The following is a 20,559-nucleotide window of genomic DNA, read 5'->3' on the forward strand; positions in this document are numbered from 1 at the left end:
CAATCTACGAGGTCACGTGTTTTCGTTTGATTTTTCTTCTGTTTGGTGAAACTTTGTTTAGATAAGTGCTCTAAACAATGTATTTATTTTGTCAGAACCTAAGCCTATCTGTCATTTAATCTTTATTTTATTTTTAATACCTGTTCTAGCTGTTCCTGTGTTTTACTCTTCTTACTACTGTTGGGGGCAACTACATTTACCAAAGAGGATCAATAAAGATTTATGGTATGGGATGGATCAGATGGATACTGGAGTCTGGATAGCTCTGTCATTTCCAACTACTGTAGGTCTATGCACTGAGAATGAATTGATGATCTGCAAGCTCCTTGAAGTTTTTACTCCATGCAGTAGGTGGCCTCAATCGAATCTCATACCATTTTAGCACTGGGCAGGAAGCAAGCAGAAGAAGAACAAACATGGGTCGGACTGTTGACAACAACATCCACAAAACAAACCTATTTCTTCTTCAATAACGACTGTTGAAGACAGTTGAAGTGATCCATCATCCACTCATGTCTATCACCAGCAGCGACTCGTTCCACGCCCAGCTGGCCGCGGTGATCGAGGTCCTGGCGAACAGCGCGGTGGCAGAGATCTGCAAGCTGGTGGATGATGGCTACGCGGTGCTGCGGCTGGAGATCACCCAGAACCAGAGGGAGATAGACGGCCTCAGGAGGAAGCTGCTGGTCGCCAAGTTCCAGACATCCAGACGGAACAACCACCAACGTAGCAGCACCGTGCATGTGAGCCCAGTGGACTGTTGTCACGACCATGACTTGGAACATATTTTGATTAACTGATTGAATACTTTAATAGTCAGACATGTCAAATGTAAGCAGGTACAGTAACCCCCTTTCGGGACCCTATCGGTTACCCTTTTACAAAAGAGTTTTTTTTTTTACAGAAACGGTAGAGGTCCCGAAAGGACTATCTTAAAGGACTACCGGTATCTTAAAATAAATACCAATACCATTTTTATTTGATTAAACCTGTCTAAATACTTCCTTAATGTAAACGAAGTCCACACCCACAACACCAGAGGGAGTGCAACAAACCATGTACAACCCAGATTCGGCACAAACAAGGGACTAAATTCTTTTCGCTCCTATGCGACCAAAATGTGGAACGCCCTACCAACAGTCATTAAGACATGTGAATCCCTTGGCTCCTTCAAAACTGCTCTCAAAGGGCACCTACGGATGGCTGCAATTCGAAACTGGCCTCTGTAAAAGCTGAATTTGTATCTGGATTGTACTATGTTTTTGTATGGACGTGGTGTTGGGTGCCTGCACATATGCACACATGGCATCAACGCATGGTGTTGTGTGCAGGCGCCCTACACTCTGTCTTTGTACTATGGATTGTACTATGTTTTTGTATGGACGTGGTGTTGGGTGCCTGCACATATGCACACATGGCATCAACGCATGGTGTTGTGTGCAGGCGCCCTACACTCTGTCTTTCGTTTTCTTTTCTTTTATCCCCCTGTTCCCCTCACTGTATATATACTTTTTTTCCCTTTTCGCTTCCTATATGATGAATTCCTGTTCTGTTCTTTAACTACATAGAAGTGTCTATTTGTTTGTCTCTAAATGTTTTGATGAATTGAACAATGTGGACCCTGTTGTAAACAAGTGTAAGGCTTAATTGGGTCGTCCACTCACAGTTAACAGTCTTTGTATTGAGTTTGTGCTTGAAATGTACTGTAATTCTGCAAACTGTTAATAAAGATTTCAATCAATCAATTGAGCTAGGTAAATCTGTAGGCCTACCTGAGCCAGGTAAATCTTTGATTGACTTCCTGATCACTTTTGATGCCCTGTCTTTTTGTTGTCAAGAATACAGCTCAAATAGGTAACCTCTTCTTTGCTTGAGATTGCTATATTGTCACCTTGAAATCATTTGTATTTACATCACTAAGGGAATGTTTGGATCCAAATTATATTTGTAATGAAAAATTGCACAAGGCATAATAAAAATAACATAACAATAGAATGACATTATCAACAATGACTGGTAGTAACTAATAAACTCAAAATAAATAATGTACTATGGTCAAACAGGCTATGCATTTAATTATTTTATTTATACTAATGTTTAAAAATAGTGGAAAGCCATTCTACAAGAGGTAGATCGGCAATTGTTCAACAGATGAATGGAAATAATATGAATGAACGAATAATTAAGATATGGTGATTATGTATTAATTGTGACAGGTGACCCGTGGACCTTCGGCGCCCAGCAGAGCCAGATGTAACCCTGTGAACAAGAGCTCAACACAGGGAACAGGAGGAGAGGAGGAGGACGGGGGCGCTGGCTTTGCTATCATCTTGAAGGTGGAGGGTGATGACAACACACTCAAAGGTAATAAAAACATTTTAAGACCAAAATAATGCACATCCTCCGTCTTTTGTGCCGATTCCAAAATCTTTCATGACGCAAAAGAAGGGGTCTCACTTTTAAAAGCACACTGCATATTATCCAGGGCAGGAAACACAAGAACGTGTCTTGAATGCAGACAGTACTGCTTAGCAGTGTGTAAAAAGAGGCTCTACGCACACCAAAGTCCTTGTGGCGGTGCCGACGCACGGGAGAAAACTATACAGGAGGAGATCTTGAATGAACAAGAAGGTGGCCGCACACACCAATAGCCAGAGTACCAAAAGTTTATTCGGACAGCAGGTTAGACAACATCCAACGTTTCGGCGGTTAAGCCTTCATCAGGGAATACAGGGCACATCATGGTTCACACTTACATATGGTGCCAGATAGTCATGTAACCAATCAGAAGGGGGTAGGGGAGCACGGGTTAAATCAGACCTGTCCCTGTGCATTGAGAGGTCGGGATCATGGTCATGTGGTTCTCCAAATCAAATGACTATAAGGCCTCCTAAGAGGATCTGGAATAAATATTCCTTGTCATGGAGACACAATATCTGAAAAAGTTACAGCAGAAAAGCAAATGTGAAATGAAGAACAATAAAACAATATGACAGCAATAACAATTACAAAAAAATCTGTATATATATAATTAAATACATTCAGTGCAATCAAAATAGAAGAAACATTTTAAGTGGATTAAGTACATTAAGTACATGTACTGGCAATCGACCTGAATGCCCCTCTGTGGAGTCGGCCTGTATAAGTATAGGACACCTGCAGGTGAAAAGGGGGAAGGCGGCCATCAAAGTAAGTTTAAAAAGAGGATTTACCAACAATAGTATTAAAAGGTTAAGTATAAAGGTACAAAATTAATTTTTATTGTAATATATTTATAAAAAGGATTTAAGGTCAAAATCTACATTAAGGCCAAGGGGTGATAATGTTTTTAAGGACTGAATCCAAAAAGCTTCGCGTTTACGCAGAAGCTGATCGATCTGTCCTCCTCTTCTAGAAACAGACACTTTTTCTATGCCTATATAATTTAGAGAGGACACAGGGTGGTTGGCTTCCACAAAATGGGCGGCAACAGGGTATATAATATTCTTGCACCGAATAGTGCTACGGTGCTCAGCTATGCGTGCTTTTAGTTCACGCGAAGTCATACCAACAATAATATGCCTTGCCACAGGGGCATGTAAGAAGGTAAATGACAGCCCTAGTTGTGCATGTAATAATGCCTCTGATGGGGATATTTTTACCAGAATGAGGATGCTTAAATTTATGACATTTTCTAGTGCTGTTGCATTGGGCGCAAGAGCCGCATTTATAGTTGCCGTTAGGGATAGGAGCCAATACACGTTGAGTCGGGGTTGGGACAGGGGGTAAATCGGACTTGACCAAGTGATTTCTGAGACTCTGACCACGAGAGAAAACAATCAGAGGAGGTTTGGAAAAGGTGTTATTAAATAATGAATCCGATTGTAAAATATGCCAGTGTTTTTTTATAATATGACTGAAATTTTCAGACATTTTAGAGTATGTAGTAGAGAAGATGGTTGACTGAGTCTTGTTTTCTGACTGTCTGTGAAATAAATCAGACCTGGGTTTTTGATTGATTTTATCCAGGGCGTTGTCAATCTGGGTATTAGAATAGCCCCGTTCTTTAAATTTAGCCTGCATATTTGTCAAATGCCGGTTCAAATCTGTAGGTTTCTTGCAAATGCGCTTGACTCTGCAGAATTGGCTATACGGTAAGCTGTTTTTTAGATGTAGAGCGTGACAGCTGTCAGCTCTCAGTAGGCTGTGTACTTAGCAGTACATAGACCCTGACGAAGACCTTTTGGTCCAAACGCGTAGGTCCTGTTATGTATTTGCCTTGCTCATCAATAATCTTGGATTTCTTCTTGGATTCCTTTTTCTTTTCAAGTCTGCAATTTACACCTTTGGGAATCAAGCATTACAACTTGAAGAAAAATGTATATGGTTCTACAAAGAGCACCCATCTAAGAGCCACTAACTGATTCCTGCAGCGCTTCCATTTCTCTATTTTTAGTACTGCTTAGCAATTAGACTGAGTGCCCCTCTGCACTATAGTTTAGTCCCACTCCTAAACCAGGAAATGTATCTCGTTCCCCCAGGCTTTCCTTTTTTTGAGCTGATGCGAACGCAAATAAAGCCTGTGTACCGAGGCTACTTACTGTAGCAATCAGTCCGACTTCTACGACAGTAAAGGTGGTTGCACACTAGCCTGGTTAATAAACCAGACCGAATCAGCCGTTGGCAAAAAAAAAGGTGCTCTGTGTGCAAGGACCAAGGACATTTCAAAGGCATTGAGAAAGCTATATCTGCTTGATTGTGGGGGAATCCTTACTCCCTTTCCCCCCCTTTTCCCTCTTTTTAAATTACAATAGTGAAGGTTTTCATAAATAGCAGATCTATAGCCTCATGAGTCATAATTGTGAGCTTGTGGAGCTATTTTTGTATGACATTTTACAATGAACTATACAATAGGGCACAAGTGGTCAGTCACACTAATTAAGTCATTGTATTGTATCAACAATTCATGCTTCTTGATTATTTAATTAATGAGTAAATTACATGCTTCTTGATTATTTAATTAATCATCATTAAAGTAATCAATAGCAAAGAAAATAAATGATAGCTGCACCCCTACTATGCTCATCCTCTTTACATTACATTACAGAAATGTAATAACCTACTGTTTATATCATATGTCTGTATGTATGTTTGTTTTTGTATGTCTGTACTCAATTATTAATGTTATTTTTTTATATTGTTTTAATGATGACGATAACTGGGGGGGAGGGATGGGGTGAGGGAGGGGAAAAAATGGTATGTTCAAACTGTACTAAATTGTTGAAACCTATTACCAATAAACATATATTAAAAAAAAAAAAGAAATATAATAACCAAGTGATAATTTACTCTTCTCCTTTCAGACATTCAGCCCCCAGTCGAGCATGGAAGTGAAACAAACACAACACCTAGAACCCTCACTGTAGAGCCTGAGAATCATCTTCACCACGTCAACCAGCGATTCAACACCGGTCACCATAGTAACGGAAATGTAAACAGAGAGAGCCACCATCCATCATCTGACCGCAATAACAGATTCACCAACACCACACGACACGACGATGGCAACCTGTTCACAAGTGCATCTGAGTGGGCAGAAGCTGGTGCAGGCATAGAGGTGTGGAATAACGCTGGCAGTCTAACCACAGGGAACTGTTCTCTGGACCCTCCACATAACTCAGGCCCACATCAAGAGGGGAGAACTGGGAGCAACACTGATGGCAGAGAGGGTTCTCCTGGAGCTTCAGAGGACCGGGGAGGAGACGTTTCTGGCAAGTCGAGTAATGTTGCTCCACCCCTGGCTGGGAATCTGGACTGGGAACCCGATATGGTGATGGTGGATTCCGTTCCAATTAAAGTGGATGAAGACATGAGTTCAGAGTGGAGCATAATAGACAGGGATGGGATAACCAGGTCTGTCAAACAGAGACTCAAGAAACACGGGAGAGAGGAGGAGCTAGAAGCAGCTCACTCAGCCCTGACACTGAGCACAGAAACCTTAGACAGAACTACATGTTTAAAGTCAAGTTTAGTTGTTAATACTAGTGCCACTTCCTATGGTGGCTTCTCCTCTTTCCCCTCCTCGTTCTCTGCAATCAAAACCTCCAGGCAGGTTTTACACCCTCAGGCAAACCGAGGAGACAATCAGTCGTCTTCCCTCAACGAAATTGCCGCTTCCTCCACTAGGGAGGTCAGCAGGCTCCTGAGCTCCATCCCAACTATGGCGCTACCCGCCCAGCCAGCCTGTGACACCGGAGGTCAACCGCTCCGTTGCGAGCTGTGTGGGAAGACCTTCAGAAAGATCCAGAACCTGCGTCTGCACCAGCGCGTTCACACGGGTGAGAAGCCTTACGGCTGCCGCCACTGCTCCAAGCGCTTCTCCCATCAGCATCAGATGAAGAACCACGAGCGCCTTCACACCGGAGAAAAGCCGTTCCGCTGCCCCATCTGTGGCAGGTGCTTTGTGCAGTCCAGTAACATGAAGAGACACCTCAGAATCCACACGTGATGGCGTTGTTGCTACAGCATTGAAAGAAATAACGCACATCCTCCGTCTCTGGTGCTGAGCCGAACTGCAAAACAAGAGAATCACACAAAACAGGAAGGGGGCTCGCACAGCATCGGCATACGATAGTAGATGACAGATCAGTGAGATGATGGTGATTGGTTGTAACACAGGCTTATGCACTCCGACAATAGCATATAATGGATGTAAATCGTCTGTTTTCGGTGCGCAATACAGGTACACGGCTAAAGCTGCGTTCAGACCTGAATATATATTGGCCTCGTTTCGTCCCGTTTGTGCTGCGGCAGGTTATGCTGCGGCCATTCGCGCAAAATCACACGATAATCCACACCTTCAATCACTTTATATCATTCCCAGCAGATCCCGCAGCGCTGTAGCTGAACTGGGGAAGGGGAGCACTTGATTGCCTTACACACCCTTGCCGTGCGGGCGTCTAAGCACCGCCCGCGCTCATATGACTGTGAATGTGTGGCTCTGGGCGGCCTCGTAAAGACATCAAGCTCCTCCTATTCCCCCCAGACACTGCCGAGTGAAAACATGGAAGTATGGCTCGCTCTGGTGGGTGCAAAGCATAGCTACTTTTTAAATGTAATAGTTTTATTAGGTTAATATTGCTAAATGTTTGTAACCGTTTTTAGAAAAGCAATAAGCCACGCTAGGTCCCAGCTTACCTGGTATTTTATAATGGCTGACAGGGTAGGACAGGGGTCTCCAAACCTTTTTCAAAGGGGGCCATATTAGAAAATATTAAAACACCCAAGGGCCAACTACATGATGTACCTTCGGATTTAAATGATTCTATTTAACTATCATCATCAATACTTAATATCAATGGTCTTTTGTCAGGTGTGCTGTGAACAAAAAGTGTATCTCAGCCTTTTTTCCAGCCTTAATGTTAAAGAAATACAAGGAGCAAGGAACACTGACCAATTATACTCTGGGAAATGCCCAGGTTAAAAAACGTTAATGTTAAAATGTCCCATACTGTTGAGTGGGCTGTTCATAATACAATTCAGGTATGAAGGCTGCACTTTGGACACGCCTCTGGGCCATTATAAAATACACAGTAACCCGACACCTCTTGTGGCTTATAAAACTAGCAGTACTAGAGGTCCTGGTAAGATATAAAACCAGCAAACTGTACTAGAAGTCCTGGTAGGATCTAGGATAGATAGAAAGCCAGCAGTATTAAAGTGAGTTTGTGCATACATATACATGTTTTCTCATGTGTTCTCATTAGATTTATCTTCAGGTTGATGTAAATCACTTTGTTTGATAAACACTACAAACAATAAAGTATTATTGTGTCCAAAACTACTGTATGACTAACTATTTCATTTAATATTTATTTTGTTTTTAATCTTACTCTTTTAATGTGTTTTAATTAGGGATGTCCAGATTATTTTTCCCGTTCCCGATCCGATCCCAATACCACAATTTATTTGTTAGCTGGTACTGATACTGAATACCGATACCAGTATTGTGATCTCGTGTTGTGTTTATAGCTATATAGGCCTATCTCTTGTTGTGTTTATAGACTCCTCACTGAGTCATATGTGCACTTGCAGTTTGGGCAACTCGAAAGCAAACTCTACATGCCCCAACCCCCAACATTTTATTTACCTGCCATAGTGTCAACCACTTACTCCTGTATCAGACCTGTGGTTAGACTGGCATATTTGCAGATACCGATATGACCCGATATGACATAAGGGCCGATACCGATACAGTATATCGGTGGTACATGTCTAGTTTTACTGCTGTTGTCTGTTGACAGCTACATTTACCAATAAATATTTTGCTTATCTTAATACACACACACACACACACACACACCTCTTGCTGGTATAGGCTGGATGGGATGTGCAGACTGCACTGAGAATTAATTTGATCTCAAACAAGGCATGAGAAATAAAAGCATTTTTATGTTGCTGTCCAGCAGGTTGACTTGTCTAACAATTAAGTAAATCGTGAATACAACGTGATAATTGTACCAGCCTGGACTACTAGTTGCAGTTTTTACTCAATGCAGTAGGTGGCCTCAATAATCTCTAAAGTCTAAATCAATAAACGCAGAAGAAGTCAGAAGAACAAACATGGTGGACTGTTGACAACAACACCCACAAAACAAACCTATTTCTTCTTCAACAACGACTGTTGAACTTGAAGGAAGCGATCCACTCATGTCTACCGACAGCAGCGACTCGTTCCACGCCCAGCTGGCCGCGGTGATCGAGGTCCTGGCGAACAGCGCGGTGGCAGAGATCTGCAGGCTGGTGGATGATGGCTACGCGGTGCTGCGGCTGGAGATCACCCAGAACCAGAGGGAGATAGACGGCCTCAGGAGGAAGCTGCTGGTCGCCAAGTTCCAGACATCCAGACGGAACAACCACCAACTGGACAAACTGGGCGCTCTGAGACGCAACAGCAGCGCCCTCCATGTGAGCCCAGGATAGCTGCAATTTACAACACTAGATTTAAAATAATAATAATAATAATAATAATGTTATGAATCTAGAGTTGCAATACAAAGAGTTGCAATTGGCAGTCCATTGATCCAAATAGAAATTTCCGATCTGCGTTGCACCACTCGGTTCACACGGGTGTGATTTTTTAAAATAGCTGCTATGGTGGCATATGCTAGTCCAATTTCCATGTCTGGGATTTCAAATTGGGTCTTCTTATCAGTACAGTTGCAGGATAAAGTTATTACAGTATATAGAATAGATTGATGGCTTCTCAGAGGACAGTGTTACTTGATGACAGGAGGAGACAGGGAATTCTACACGCTAAACTAGTTTTGTATTCGTCAACGTAGCTTGAATAGTTGTGGATTGGTTTCTATGTTGATGAGAAAGTATATGGAACAATGCAAAAAATACAGAGAGTCAAAACAGATACTTATGTACATGAGTGATTAATGGGCATGGCAGGATTGCCTCCCACTGGTCCATAGGGATATCCTTTAGGTCTAGACTCTAGTGGTTAAGATATTGGACTTTCACGTGGGAGACCCGAGTTCGAATCCCGGGCGTTACACCAAGGATTCGAACTTGGGTCTCCCGCGTGAAAGTCCAAAATCTTAATCACTACCAAAGGGATATCCATGGACTGGGGGAGATATTAGACTTTTGAGACCATCAGGCAGACGTTCTGAGCCACTCTGCTACACAAAGACTGTGGTTGCATACCGTTGAGTTGACTCTCACTGTAAGGCACTGTAAGGTATTACGTACATTCGTACAATACCACAAATCTCCTGCAACATATTAATGACACTTTATTTAAAACTAGTCAAATTTCCAACACATTTAAGATTAGATTGTGAATATTAAAAAAGAAGAATGTATGGACCCCGATCTGCACTTACAAACAACATTCACTCTAGATGTGGAACCCCTGTTTTGTTGTTTTTTGTGTTGTTTTTTGCTATAACAAAGTACAGATAGACCCCATTAATGTCATTGCTGTAACTTGGTATCTGGAATGTGATGGATGCCTTATAGGCCCCCAAAACAAAATCACCACCAGCCCCCCACTGGAAATGATTAATGATTTAATGATAATGATTATGCAAAATACATTTGATTTTCTTGAATAATTGAGATGGCGAATATGTATTGATTGTGACAGGTGACCCGCGCACCTTCGGCACCCAGCAGCGCCAGGTGTAACCCCGCGACCAAGAGCTCAACACAGGGAACAGGAGGAGAGGAGGAGGACGGGGGCGCTGGCTTTCCTATCATCTTGAAGGTGGAGGAGGGTGACGGCAACACACTCAAAGGTAATAAAAACATTATAAGACAAAAATAACGCACATCCTCCGTCTTTGGTGCTGAGCCACACTTTTTAAAAGCTTATTGTTGTATGTGCTCTAGTTGCGACCATAGGTCGCAGAATTGCTACAGTATGAAAACCTACAAAACCTGTCAGTTGTTCCGTCACGCCACCATATATGGCCGTCAGTCCCTCACGCCTCGTCACCATATATGGCCGTCTCCATATATGAAGATCACAACACTGACCTCATCAAACCCGCATAGCCATATATGGAGAAGACTGGATCATCACCTATATCTGCATATATGGAGCCGGCCAGCAACTTTACATCTGACCTCAAACCATTAGATCATAATATGGAGCTGGCGTGTTCTGACATTCCATATGTTGATCCTTCCCCACCCATCCTTCCTCTTCGATGTCTCTCTTTTGACTGAAACCTGTCCATTCAAACTCTAGACGGGCGCACCCCAAAGTTATTAGTGCAGCCGCGCCGGCAGCCGGCGAAAACTAGTCCTCTCAACAGGCCCGGCACTACCTGGGCCCTCATCAAACCCTGTACACTCAAGACACTGCCCCTGCTGCCACAGATGTCTATATATGGAGCTGACCTGTTCTGGCATTCCATATGTTGATCTGACCTCATCAAACCCTGTACATTCAAGACACGTTCCATATATGGCCAGGCCTCATCAAACCCTGTACACTCAAGACACTGCCCCCACTCCCACCCTTAGATCTCCATATATGGAGCTGACCTGTTCTGACATTCCACATGTTGATCTGACCTCATCAAACCCTGTACACTCAAGACACGCTCCATATGTGGCCAGTACAGAATTAATTAAATAAGTTGATGTGACACCCCCCCCCCCCCCCCATGCCAAAACGCCAGCGCTCTTCCAGCAGTCTGCTGTCACCCAGGTGGATGCGTGCACGCAACCTCGTCCTTTAGGGCGCCCTACAGGTTGTATTTGCTTATAAATATAGTGGTGAAAATGATCTGATCTATCAATCATTTTTAAGTGGGAACCGAGTCAAGTACATATATAGTAATGTATCATGGCATTATTGAAAAAGAGAACTTGTTCCCAGTTGAACTTCTCTGAATACCGTAAATAAACATGTGAAATGAAATCATTATACAGTGTGAAATAAAATGAATATACAGTACAAAATGTACATTAAACAAGTGAATCCAAGCCATTCAATCAAATAGATTTTGGGGGAAAACCCCTTTATAAAAACGATGGCAAAGGTTTATTTTTAAAAGTGCTTTGTCACTAATTGATTAATAGATTTATAATACAAAAACACATTATGAAAACTATACATGCTTCTTAATTAATTATTCAGTAACCGATAGAATGATTGCGATAGAATTCAAGACAATGAAGACAATTGCGTCACTACTTTGCTCATTCTCTTTACATTTCAGAAATTTGATAAGCAACTGATAATTTACTCTTCCCTCTTAATTTACTCTTCAGACATTCAACCCTCAGTCGAGCAGGGAAGTGAAACAAACACAAGGGCATCTGCAAACACTACACCTAGAACCCTCACTGTAGAGCCTGAGAATCATCTTCACCGCGTCGACCAGCGATTCAACACCCGTCACCATAGTAACGGAAATGTAAACAGAGAGAGCCACCATCCATCATCTGACCGCTATAACAGATTCACCAACACCACACACCATGACGATGGCAACCTGTTCACCAGTGCATCTGAGTGGGCAGAAGCTGGTGTAGGCATAGAGGTGTGGAATAACACTGGCAGTCTAACCATAGGGAACTGTTCTCTGGACTTTCCACATAACTCAGGCCCACATCAAGAGGGGGGAACTGGGAGCAACACTGATGGCAGAGAGGGTTCTCCTGGAGCTTCAGAGGACTGGGGAGGAGACATTTCTGGCGACCAGAGTAACGTTGCTCCATCGCTGGCTGGTAATCTGGACTGGGAACCCGATATGGTGGTGGTGGATTCTGTTCCAATTAAAGTGGAGGCAGACATGAGTTCAGAGTGGAGCATAATAGACGGGGTTGGGATAACCAGGTCTGCCAAACAGAGACTCAAGAAACACGGGAGAGAGGAGAAGCACTCAACCCCGACACTGAGCACAGAGACCTTAGACAGAACTACAGGTTTAAAGTCAAGTTTGGTTGTTGTTAATAGTGCCACTTCCTACGGTGGCCTCTCCCCTTTCTCCTCCTCATTCTCAGCAATCAAAAACCCGGGGCAGGTTTTACACCCTCAGGCAAACCGAGGAGACAATCAGTCGTCTTCCCTCAACGAAATTGCAGCTTCCTCCGTTAGGGAGTTTAGCAAGCTCCTGAGCTCCATCCCGCCTGTGGTGCTACCTGCCCAGCCAGCCTTTGATGCCGGAGGTCAACCGCTCTGTTGCGAGCTGTGCGGGAAGACCTTCAGAAAGGTCCGGAACCTGCGGCTGCACCAGCGCGTGCACACGGGCGAGAAGCCATACGGCTGTCGCTACTGCTCCAAGCGCTTCTCCCATCAGCATCAGATGAAGAACCACGAGCGTGTTCACACGGGCGAGAAGCCGTACGGCTGTCGCCACTGCTCCAAGCGTTTCTCCCGCCAGCATCAGATGAAGAACCACGAACGCCTTCACACCGGAGAAAAGCCGTTCCGCTGCCCCATCTGTGGCAGGTGCTTTGTGCAGTCCAGCAACATGAAGAGACACCTCAGAATCCACACGTGATGGTCTTGTTGCTACAGCATTGAAAGAAATAACGCACATCCTCTGTCTCTGCCCTCTGGTGCTGAACCGAACTGCTAAATAGCAGAATCACGCAAAACAGGAAGGAGGCTTGCACAGCATCGTCATACGATTATAGATGACAGATCGGTGAGATGATGGCGATTGGTTGTAACACAGGCTTATGCACTCCGATAATAGCAGATCTGTAATAGATATAAATTGGCTGTTTTTGTTGCGCAATACATGCACACAGCTAAGTACATACATGTAAATCAGGCATCAACTTCTATATGACAGATAAAGCGGACAGATAAATGAGGTGATGCATGGGGTGTTGCTTTCTTATTGGATGAGGTACAAGTTAAATAACTATGGCAAAGTGTGCATACGTTGGACTTCTGGGGAACAACCAAAAACAAAAAGATAATCGTAGCTGAAGACTTTTACTCTGTTTGCCTTATAATGCAGGTATGGGCAGTAGAAATGGGCCAATAGTGCATTAAATTGAACAGCAAAATGTAAATCTGCTATTTTCATTATTTTTGCACGCCACCGTTGTGTATAAATAAGTGTAAAGTATCAAATAAGTGATAAATCAATAATAAAATGCTGATACTAAAAAAGTGCGCCTCTCAATTATTCAATTCATCCAAAAAGTAATCAACAGAATTATCAGAGAAAAATAATGGATAGTTGCAGCCCAGGCCTAGACCAGATGAGAGAAAATGAAAGAGGATAGAATGTGAAAGGACTGCATATTAAGGAAACTTACTATGAGGACCTCTCCTCCTGCAACCTCTACTCTCCATATGTGGCTAGTACAGAATTCATTCAATAAGTTGATGGACCCGCCATATGCCGAAACGCTAGCGCTCGCCCAGCAGTCTGCTGTCTGTCACCCAGGCGGATGCGTGCACGCAACCTCGTTCTTTAGGGCGTCTTACAGGTTGTATTTGCTTATAAATATAGTGGTGAAAATGATCTATCAATCATTTTTAAGTGGGAACCCCGTACCCAGCTGTCTCGAACATCTTATGTAAATATGTAAATCATGGCATTATTTAAAAAGAGAATTTGTCCCCAGTTGAACTTCTCTGAATACCGTAAATAAACATGTGAAATGTAATCATTATACAGTGTGAAATGAAATTAATATACAGTACAAATGTATATTAAACAAGTGAATCCAAGCCATTCAATCAAATAGATTTTGGGGGAAATCCCCTTTATAAAAACAATAGCAATGTTTTTTTTTAAAGTGCTTAGTCACACTAATTGATTAATAGAATCATAATACAAAAACACATTATAAAAACTATACATGCTTCTTGATTATTTAATTATTCAGAAATCGATAGAATGATTGCTAAGACAATAAAGAACAGTTGCGTCCCTACTTTGCTCATGCTCTTTACATTTCAGAAATTTGATAACCAACTGATAATTGACTCTTCCCTCTTAATTTACTCTTCAGAACTTCAACCCCCAGTCGAGCAGGGAAGTGAAACAAACACAAGGGCATCTCATTCTGCAAACACTACACCTAGAACCCTCGCTGTAGAGCCTGAGAATCATCTTCACCATGTCGACCATCGATTCAACACCGGTCACCATAGTGACGGAAATGTAAACAGAGAGAGCCACCATTCATCATCTCACGACGATGGCAACCTGTTCACCAGTGCATCTGAGTGGGCAGAAGCTGGTGCAGGCATAGAGGTGTGGAATAACGCTGGCAGTCTAACCATAGGGAACTGTTCTCAGGACCCTCCACATAACTCAGGCCCACATCAAGAGGGGATAACTGGGAGCAACACTGATGGCAGAGAGGGTTCTCCTGGAACTTCAGAGGACCGGGGAGGACACGTCTTTGGCGAGCCAAGTAACGTTGCTCCATTCCTGGCTGGTAATCTGGACTGGGAACCCGATATGGTGGTGGTGGATTCTGTTCCAATTAAAGTGGAGGCAGACATGAGCTCAGAGTGGAGCATAATAGACAGGGATGGGATAACCAGGTCTGCCAAACAGAGACTCAAGAAACACGGGAGCGAGGAGGAGCTAGAAGCAGCGCGCTCAACCCCGACACTGAGCACAGAAACCTTAGACAGAACGACAGGTTTAAAGTCAAGTTTGGTTAATGTTAATACTAGTGCCACTTCCTACGGCGGCCTCTCCTCTTTCTCCTCCTCATTCTCAGCAATCAAAAACCCGGGGCAGGTTTTACACCCTCAGGCACACGGAGGAGACAATCAGTCGTCTTCCCTCAATGAAATTGTAGCTTCCTCCTCTAGGGAGTTTAGCAGGATCCTGAGCTCCATCCCACCTGTGGCGCTACCCATACAGCCAGCCTGTGACGTCGGAGGTCAACCGCTCTGTTGCGAGCTGTGCGGGAAGACCTTCAGAAAGGTCCGGAACCTGCGGCTGCACCAGCGAGTGCACACGGGTGAGAAGCCATACGCCTGTCGCTACTGCTCCAAGCGCTTCTCCCGCCAGCATCAGATGAAGAACCACGAGCGCGTTCATACCGGAGAAAAGCCATTTCGCTGCCCCATCTGTGGCAGGTGCTTTGTGCAGTCCAGTCACATGAAGAGACACCTCAGAATCCACATGTGATGGCGTTGTTGCTACAGTATTGAAAGAAATAACGCACATCCTCCGTCTCTGCCCTCTGGTGCTGAACCGAACTGCTAAATAGCAGAATCACGCAAAACAGGAAGGAGGCTTGCACAGCATCGTCATACGATTATAGATGACAGATCGGTGAGGTGATGGCGATTGGTTGTAACACAGGCTTATGCACCCCGATAATAGCAGATTTGTAATAGATGTAAATTGGCTGTTTTTGTTGCCCAATACATGCACACAGCTAAGTACATACATGTAAATCAGGCATCAACTTCCATATGACAGATAAAGCGGACAGATAAATGAGGTGATGCATGGGGTGTTGCTTTCTTATTGGATGAGGTACAAGTTAAATATATGGCAAAGTTGTCCATACGTTGGACTTCTGGGGAACAACCAAAAAAATTAAGATAATCATAGCTGAAGAATTTTACTACAATAGCGTGTTAAATTGAACAGAAAAATGTAAATCTGCAATTTTTACTATTTTTGCACGCCACCGTTGTGTATAAATAAAGTGTAAAGTATCAAATAAGTGATAAATCAATAATAAAATGCTGATGCTGATACTAAAAAAGTGCGCCTCAATTATTCAATTCATCCAAAAAGTAATCAACAGAATAATCAGAGAAAAATAATGGATAGTTGCAGCCCAGGCCTAGACCAGATGAGAGAAAATGAGAGAGGATAGAATGTGAAAGGACTGCATATTAAGGAAACTTACTATGAGGACCTCTCCTCCTGCAACCTCTACTCTCCATATGTGGCTAGTACAGAATTCATTCAATAAGTTGATGGACCCGCCATATGCCGAAACGCTAGCGCTCGCCCAGCAGTCTGCTGTCTGTCACCCAGGCGGATGCGTGCACGCAACCTCGTTCTTTAGGGCGTCTTACAGGTTGTATTTGCTTATAAATATAGTGGTGAAAATGATCTATCAATCATTTTTAAGTGGGAACCCCGTCAAGTACCCAGCTGTCTCGATGTTGAGAACATCTTATGTAAATATGTAAATCATGGAATTATTGAAAAAGAGAACTTGTCCCCAGTTGAACTTCTCTGAATACCGTAAATAAACATGTGAAATGAAATCATTATACAGTGTGAAATGAAATTAATATACAGTACAAATGTATATTAAACAAGTGAATCCAAGCCATTCAATCAAATAGATTTTGGGGGAAATCCCCTTTATAAAAACAATAGCAAAGGTTTTCAAAAAAAGTGCTTAGTCACACTAATTGATTAATAGAATCATAATACAAGAACACATTATAAAAACTATACATGCTTCTTGATTATTTAATTATTCAGTAATCTATAGAATGATTGCTAAAACAATAAAGAACAGTTGCGTCCCTACTTTGCTCATGCTCTTTACATTTCAGAAATTTGATAACCAACTGATAATTTACTCTTCCCTCTTAATTTACTCTTCAGAAATTCAACCCCCAGTCGAGCAGGGAAGTGAAACAAACACAAGGGCATCTCATTCTGCAAACACTACACCTAGAACCCTCGCTGTAGAGCCTGAGAATCATCTTCACCACGTCGACCAGCGATTCAACACCTGCCACCATAGTAACGGAAATGTAAACAGAGAGAGCCACCATCCATCATCTGACCACAATAACAGATTCACCACCACCACACGCCACAACGATTGCAACCTGTTCACCAGTGCATCTGAGTGGGCAGAAGCTGGTGCAGGCATAGAGGTGTGGAATAACGCTGGCAGCCTAACCACAGGGAACTGTTCTCTGGACCCTCCACATAACTCAGGCCCACATCAAGAGGGGAGAACTGGGAGCAACACTGATGGCAGAGAGGGTTCTCCTGGAGCTTCAGAGGACCGGGGAGGAGACGTTTCTGGTGACCTGAGTAATGTTGCTCCATCCCTGGCTGGTAATCTGGACTGGGAACCCGATATGGTGGTGGTGGATTATGTTCCAATTAAAGTGGAGGCAGACATGAGCTCAGAGTGGAGCATAATGGACAGGGATGGGATAACCAGGTCTGCCAAACAGAGACTCCAGAAACACGGGAGAGATGAGGAACTAGAAGCAGCGCGCTCAACCCCGACACTGAGCACAGAAACCTTAGACAGGACTACAGGTTTAAAGTCAAGTTTGGTTGTTAATAGTGCCACTTCCTATGGTGACCTCTCTTTCCCCTCCTCGTTCTCTGCAATCAAAAACATGGGGCAGGTTTTACACCCTCAAGCACACAGAGGAGACAATCAGTCGTCTTCCCTCAATGAAATTGTAGCTTCCTCCTCTAGGGAGTTTAGCAGGATTCTGAGCTCCATCCCACCTGTGGTGCTACCTGCCCAGCTAGCCTGTGATGTCGGAGGTCATCCGCTCTGTTGCGAGCTGTGTGGGAAGACCTTCAGAAAGGTCCGGAACCTGCGGCTGCACCAGCGAGTGCACACGGGCGAGAAGCCATACGGCTGTCGCTACTGCTCCAAGCGTTTCTCCCACCAGCATCAGATGAAGAACCACGAGCGCGTTCACACGGGCGAGAAGCCGTACGGCTGTCGCCACTGCTCCAAGTGCTTCTCCCGCCAGCATCAGATGAAGAACCACGAGCGCGTTCATACCGGAGAAAAGCCATTTCGCTGCCCCATCTGTGGCAGGTGCTTTGTGCAGTCCAGTCACATGAAGAGACACCTCAGAATCCACACGTGATGGCGTGAATAACGCACATCCTCCGTCTCTGTCTTCTGGTGCTGAATCGAACTGCTAAATAGCAGAATCAATATCAGCTATATATAAGAAAGCTAGATGGCTCACCCGCGTTCTGGCCAATGGAGAGTGACGTTACGTAGCGGCCATCTTACTTCGGGGCAGCATAACATTGTGTTTTTGGGGCAATACTTTTAAAATAACCATAACTTGCTCAATTTTCAACCGATTTTCAAACGGTTTGGTTTGTTATAAACGTCAGAGACGTGCTTTTATACGACGTTCATATAAAAAACGAAATTAAGCAGATAAGCGTCCTGAATCATAGCCACGTTGACAACGTTTGTAAATAAACCAACCCGTTTGTAAATCCGTCAAGATTTGAGCGAGTTATGACTGTTTTTGTTTGAGCTGCCATAGAACATACTGTACTGTAGCCCCGAAGCAAGATGGCCGCCGGCGCCGGGTGAACTACGTCAGAGACTCTGCCTTGAGCCATCTAGCCTTTATATATACGTCTATGGCAGAATCACGCAAAACAGGAAGGAGGCTTGCACAGCATCATCATACGAATTACGATTATAGATGACAGATCGATGAGGTGATGGCGATTGGTTCTAACACAGGCTTATGCACTCCGATAATAGCAGATCTGTAATACCGTAGATGTAAATTGGCTGTTTTTGGTGCGCAATACATGCACACAGCTACAGTAAGTACATGTAAATCACGCATGACAGATAAAGCGGACGGATAAATGAGGTGATGCATGGGGTGTTGCTTTCTTATTGGATGAGGTACAAGTTAAATATATGGCAAAGTTGTGCATACGTTGGACTTCTGGGGAACAACCAAAAACAAAAAGGTAATCGTAGCTGAAGAATTTTACTACAATAGCGCGTTAAATTGAACAGCAAAATGTAAATCTGCTATTTTCACTATTTTTGCACGCCACCGTTGTGTATAAATAAAGGGTAAAGTGTCAAATAAGTGATAAATCAATAATAAAATGCTGATGCTGATAATAAAAAAGTGTCCCTCTCAATTATTCAATTCATCCAAAAAGTAATCAACAGAATAATCAGTAAAATCATTACATGATATCAGTTTACTCACTTTAATACTTCTGGCTTTCTATCTATCCAACCAGGACGCGACATCCCTAGCCGGGTTGTGCTTGAATATATGACTCGATGTACTAGAGTAGACCACAACGGAGGCTCGCTTATATCCTACCAGGACCTCTAATACTGATGGTTTTATATCCTACCAGGACCTCTAGTACTGATGGTTTTATATCCTACCAGAACCTCTAGTACTGATGGTTTTATATCCTACCAGGACCTCTAATACTGATGGTTTTATATCCTACCAGGACCTCTAGTACTGCTGGTCTTATATCCTACCAGGACCTCTAATACTGCTAATTTTATATCCTACCAGGACCTCTAGTACTGCTGGTAAGTGGTTGATGTAAATCCCTTTGTAATTTTGTTTTGATAAACACAAAAAACGTATTATTATTGTGCCAAACCGACTGAATGCATAACTATTTAATTTAATTTATTTACTTTATTTTGTTTTGAATCTTATTACCCTTTCCTGTGTTTTAATCTTACTGCTGATGACAATTTGCCAATACAGATTTAGCTTATCTCTCTCACACACACACACACACACACACACACACACACACACACACACACACACACACACATCTGCTTGCTGGTATAGGATGGGATGTACAGAGACTGCACTGAGAATTAATTTGTGATCTCAAACAAGGCATGAGAAATAAAAGCATTTTATGTTGCGGTCCAGCAGGTTGACTTGTCTAACAGTCCGATGAAGTTATAATGAATAAAACGTTCCTACAATAATCCTTGTACCAGCCGGGACTAGGCTACAGAACAAGATAAACATGAAAAGATTACAGTTGGAAAGCACTGTTCAAATCCTGTCAAAAATCTGGCTATTTCCACATGCATAAACGCATGTCTTTTGTTCTGGTCTGTAGAGCTCTGCTCTTTAAAAATGACCCATCTTGAACTGACTTGCAACTGGTACCTCAACTGAACCCGACACACAAAAATTAACATAAGAATTCCAAACATAGAAAAAGCATTTACAATATAATAAATTGCATTTTTATAGCGCTTTTCCAAGTGCTCAAAGCACTTTACAATGGTTCATTCTTCATTCATTGGGAGGTGAAGCGGTGAACAGTCGACGCCAGCGTC

General features: G+C 43.1%; 2 protein-coding genes across 4 annotated transcripts; both read left to right on the plus strand.

Moving 5' to 3' along the window:
* Positions 1-461: 461 nt before the first annotated feature.
* On the plus strand, positions 462-7,805 carry LOC308313156 (uncharacterized protein). The gene is made up of 3 exons (XM_080760101.1): positions 462-743; positions 2,217-2,364; positions 5,343-7,805. The coding sequence occupies exons 1-3, from the start codon at positions 513-515 to the stop codon at positions 6,485-6,487; spliced, it is 1,524 nt and encodes a 507-aa protein (XP_080616227.1). The 5' UTR covers positions 462-512; the 3' UTR covers positions 6,488-7,805.
* Positions 7,806-8,643: 838 nt separating this feature from the next.
* LOC308313147 (uncharacterized protein) lies at positions 8,644-19,270 on the plus strand. 3 transcript variants are annotated; one of them, XR_013963851.1, is made up of 4 exons: positions 8,644-8,946; positions 10,139-10,289; positions 11,776-13,157; positions 14,485-14,591. XR_013963851.1 is itself a non-coding variant. In XM_080760089.1 (4 exons), the coding sequence occupies exons 1-4, from the start codon at positions 8,689-8,691 to the stop codon at positions 18,320-18,322; spliced, it is 2,625 nt and encodes an 874-aa protein (XP_080616215.1). In that variant the 5' UTR covers positions 8,644-8,688; the 3' UTR covers positions 18,323-19,270. The 3 variants fall into 3 exon arrangements, 2 of the variants coding, with proteins under 2 accessions (XP_080616215.1, XP_080616216.1); XM_080760089.1 differs by lacking the exon at positions 11,776-13,157 and adding an exon at positions 17,076-19,270 and having other exon boundaries at positions 14,485-15,453; XM_080760090.1 differs by lacking the exon at positions 14,485-14,591 and having other exon boundaries at positions 11,776-13,558.
* The last annotated feature ends 1,289 nt before the right edge of the window (positions 19,271-20,559 follow it).

The sequence above is a fragment of the Protomyctophum bolini genome (genome assembly GCF_963924005.1).
Source record: "Protomyctophum bolini genome assembly, chromosome: 3".
NCBI classification, from domain to species: Eukaryota; Metazoa; Chordata; class Actinopteri; order Myctophiformes; family Myctophidae; genus Protomyctophum; species Protomyctophum bolini.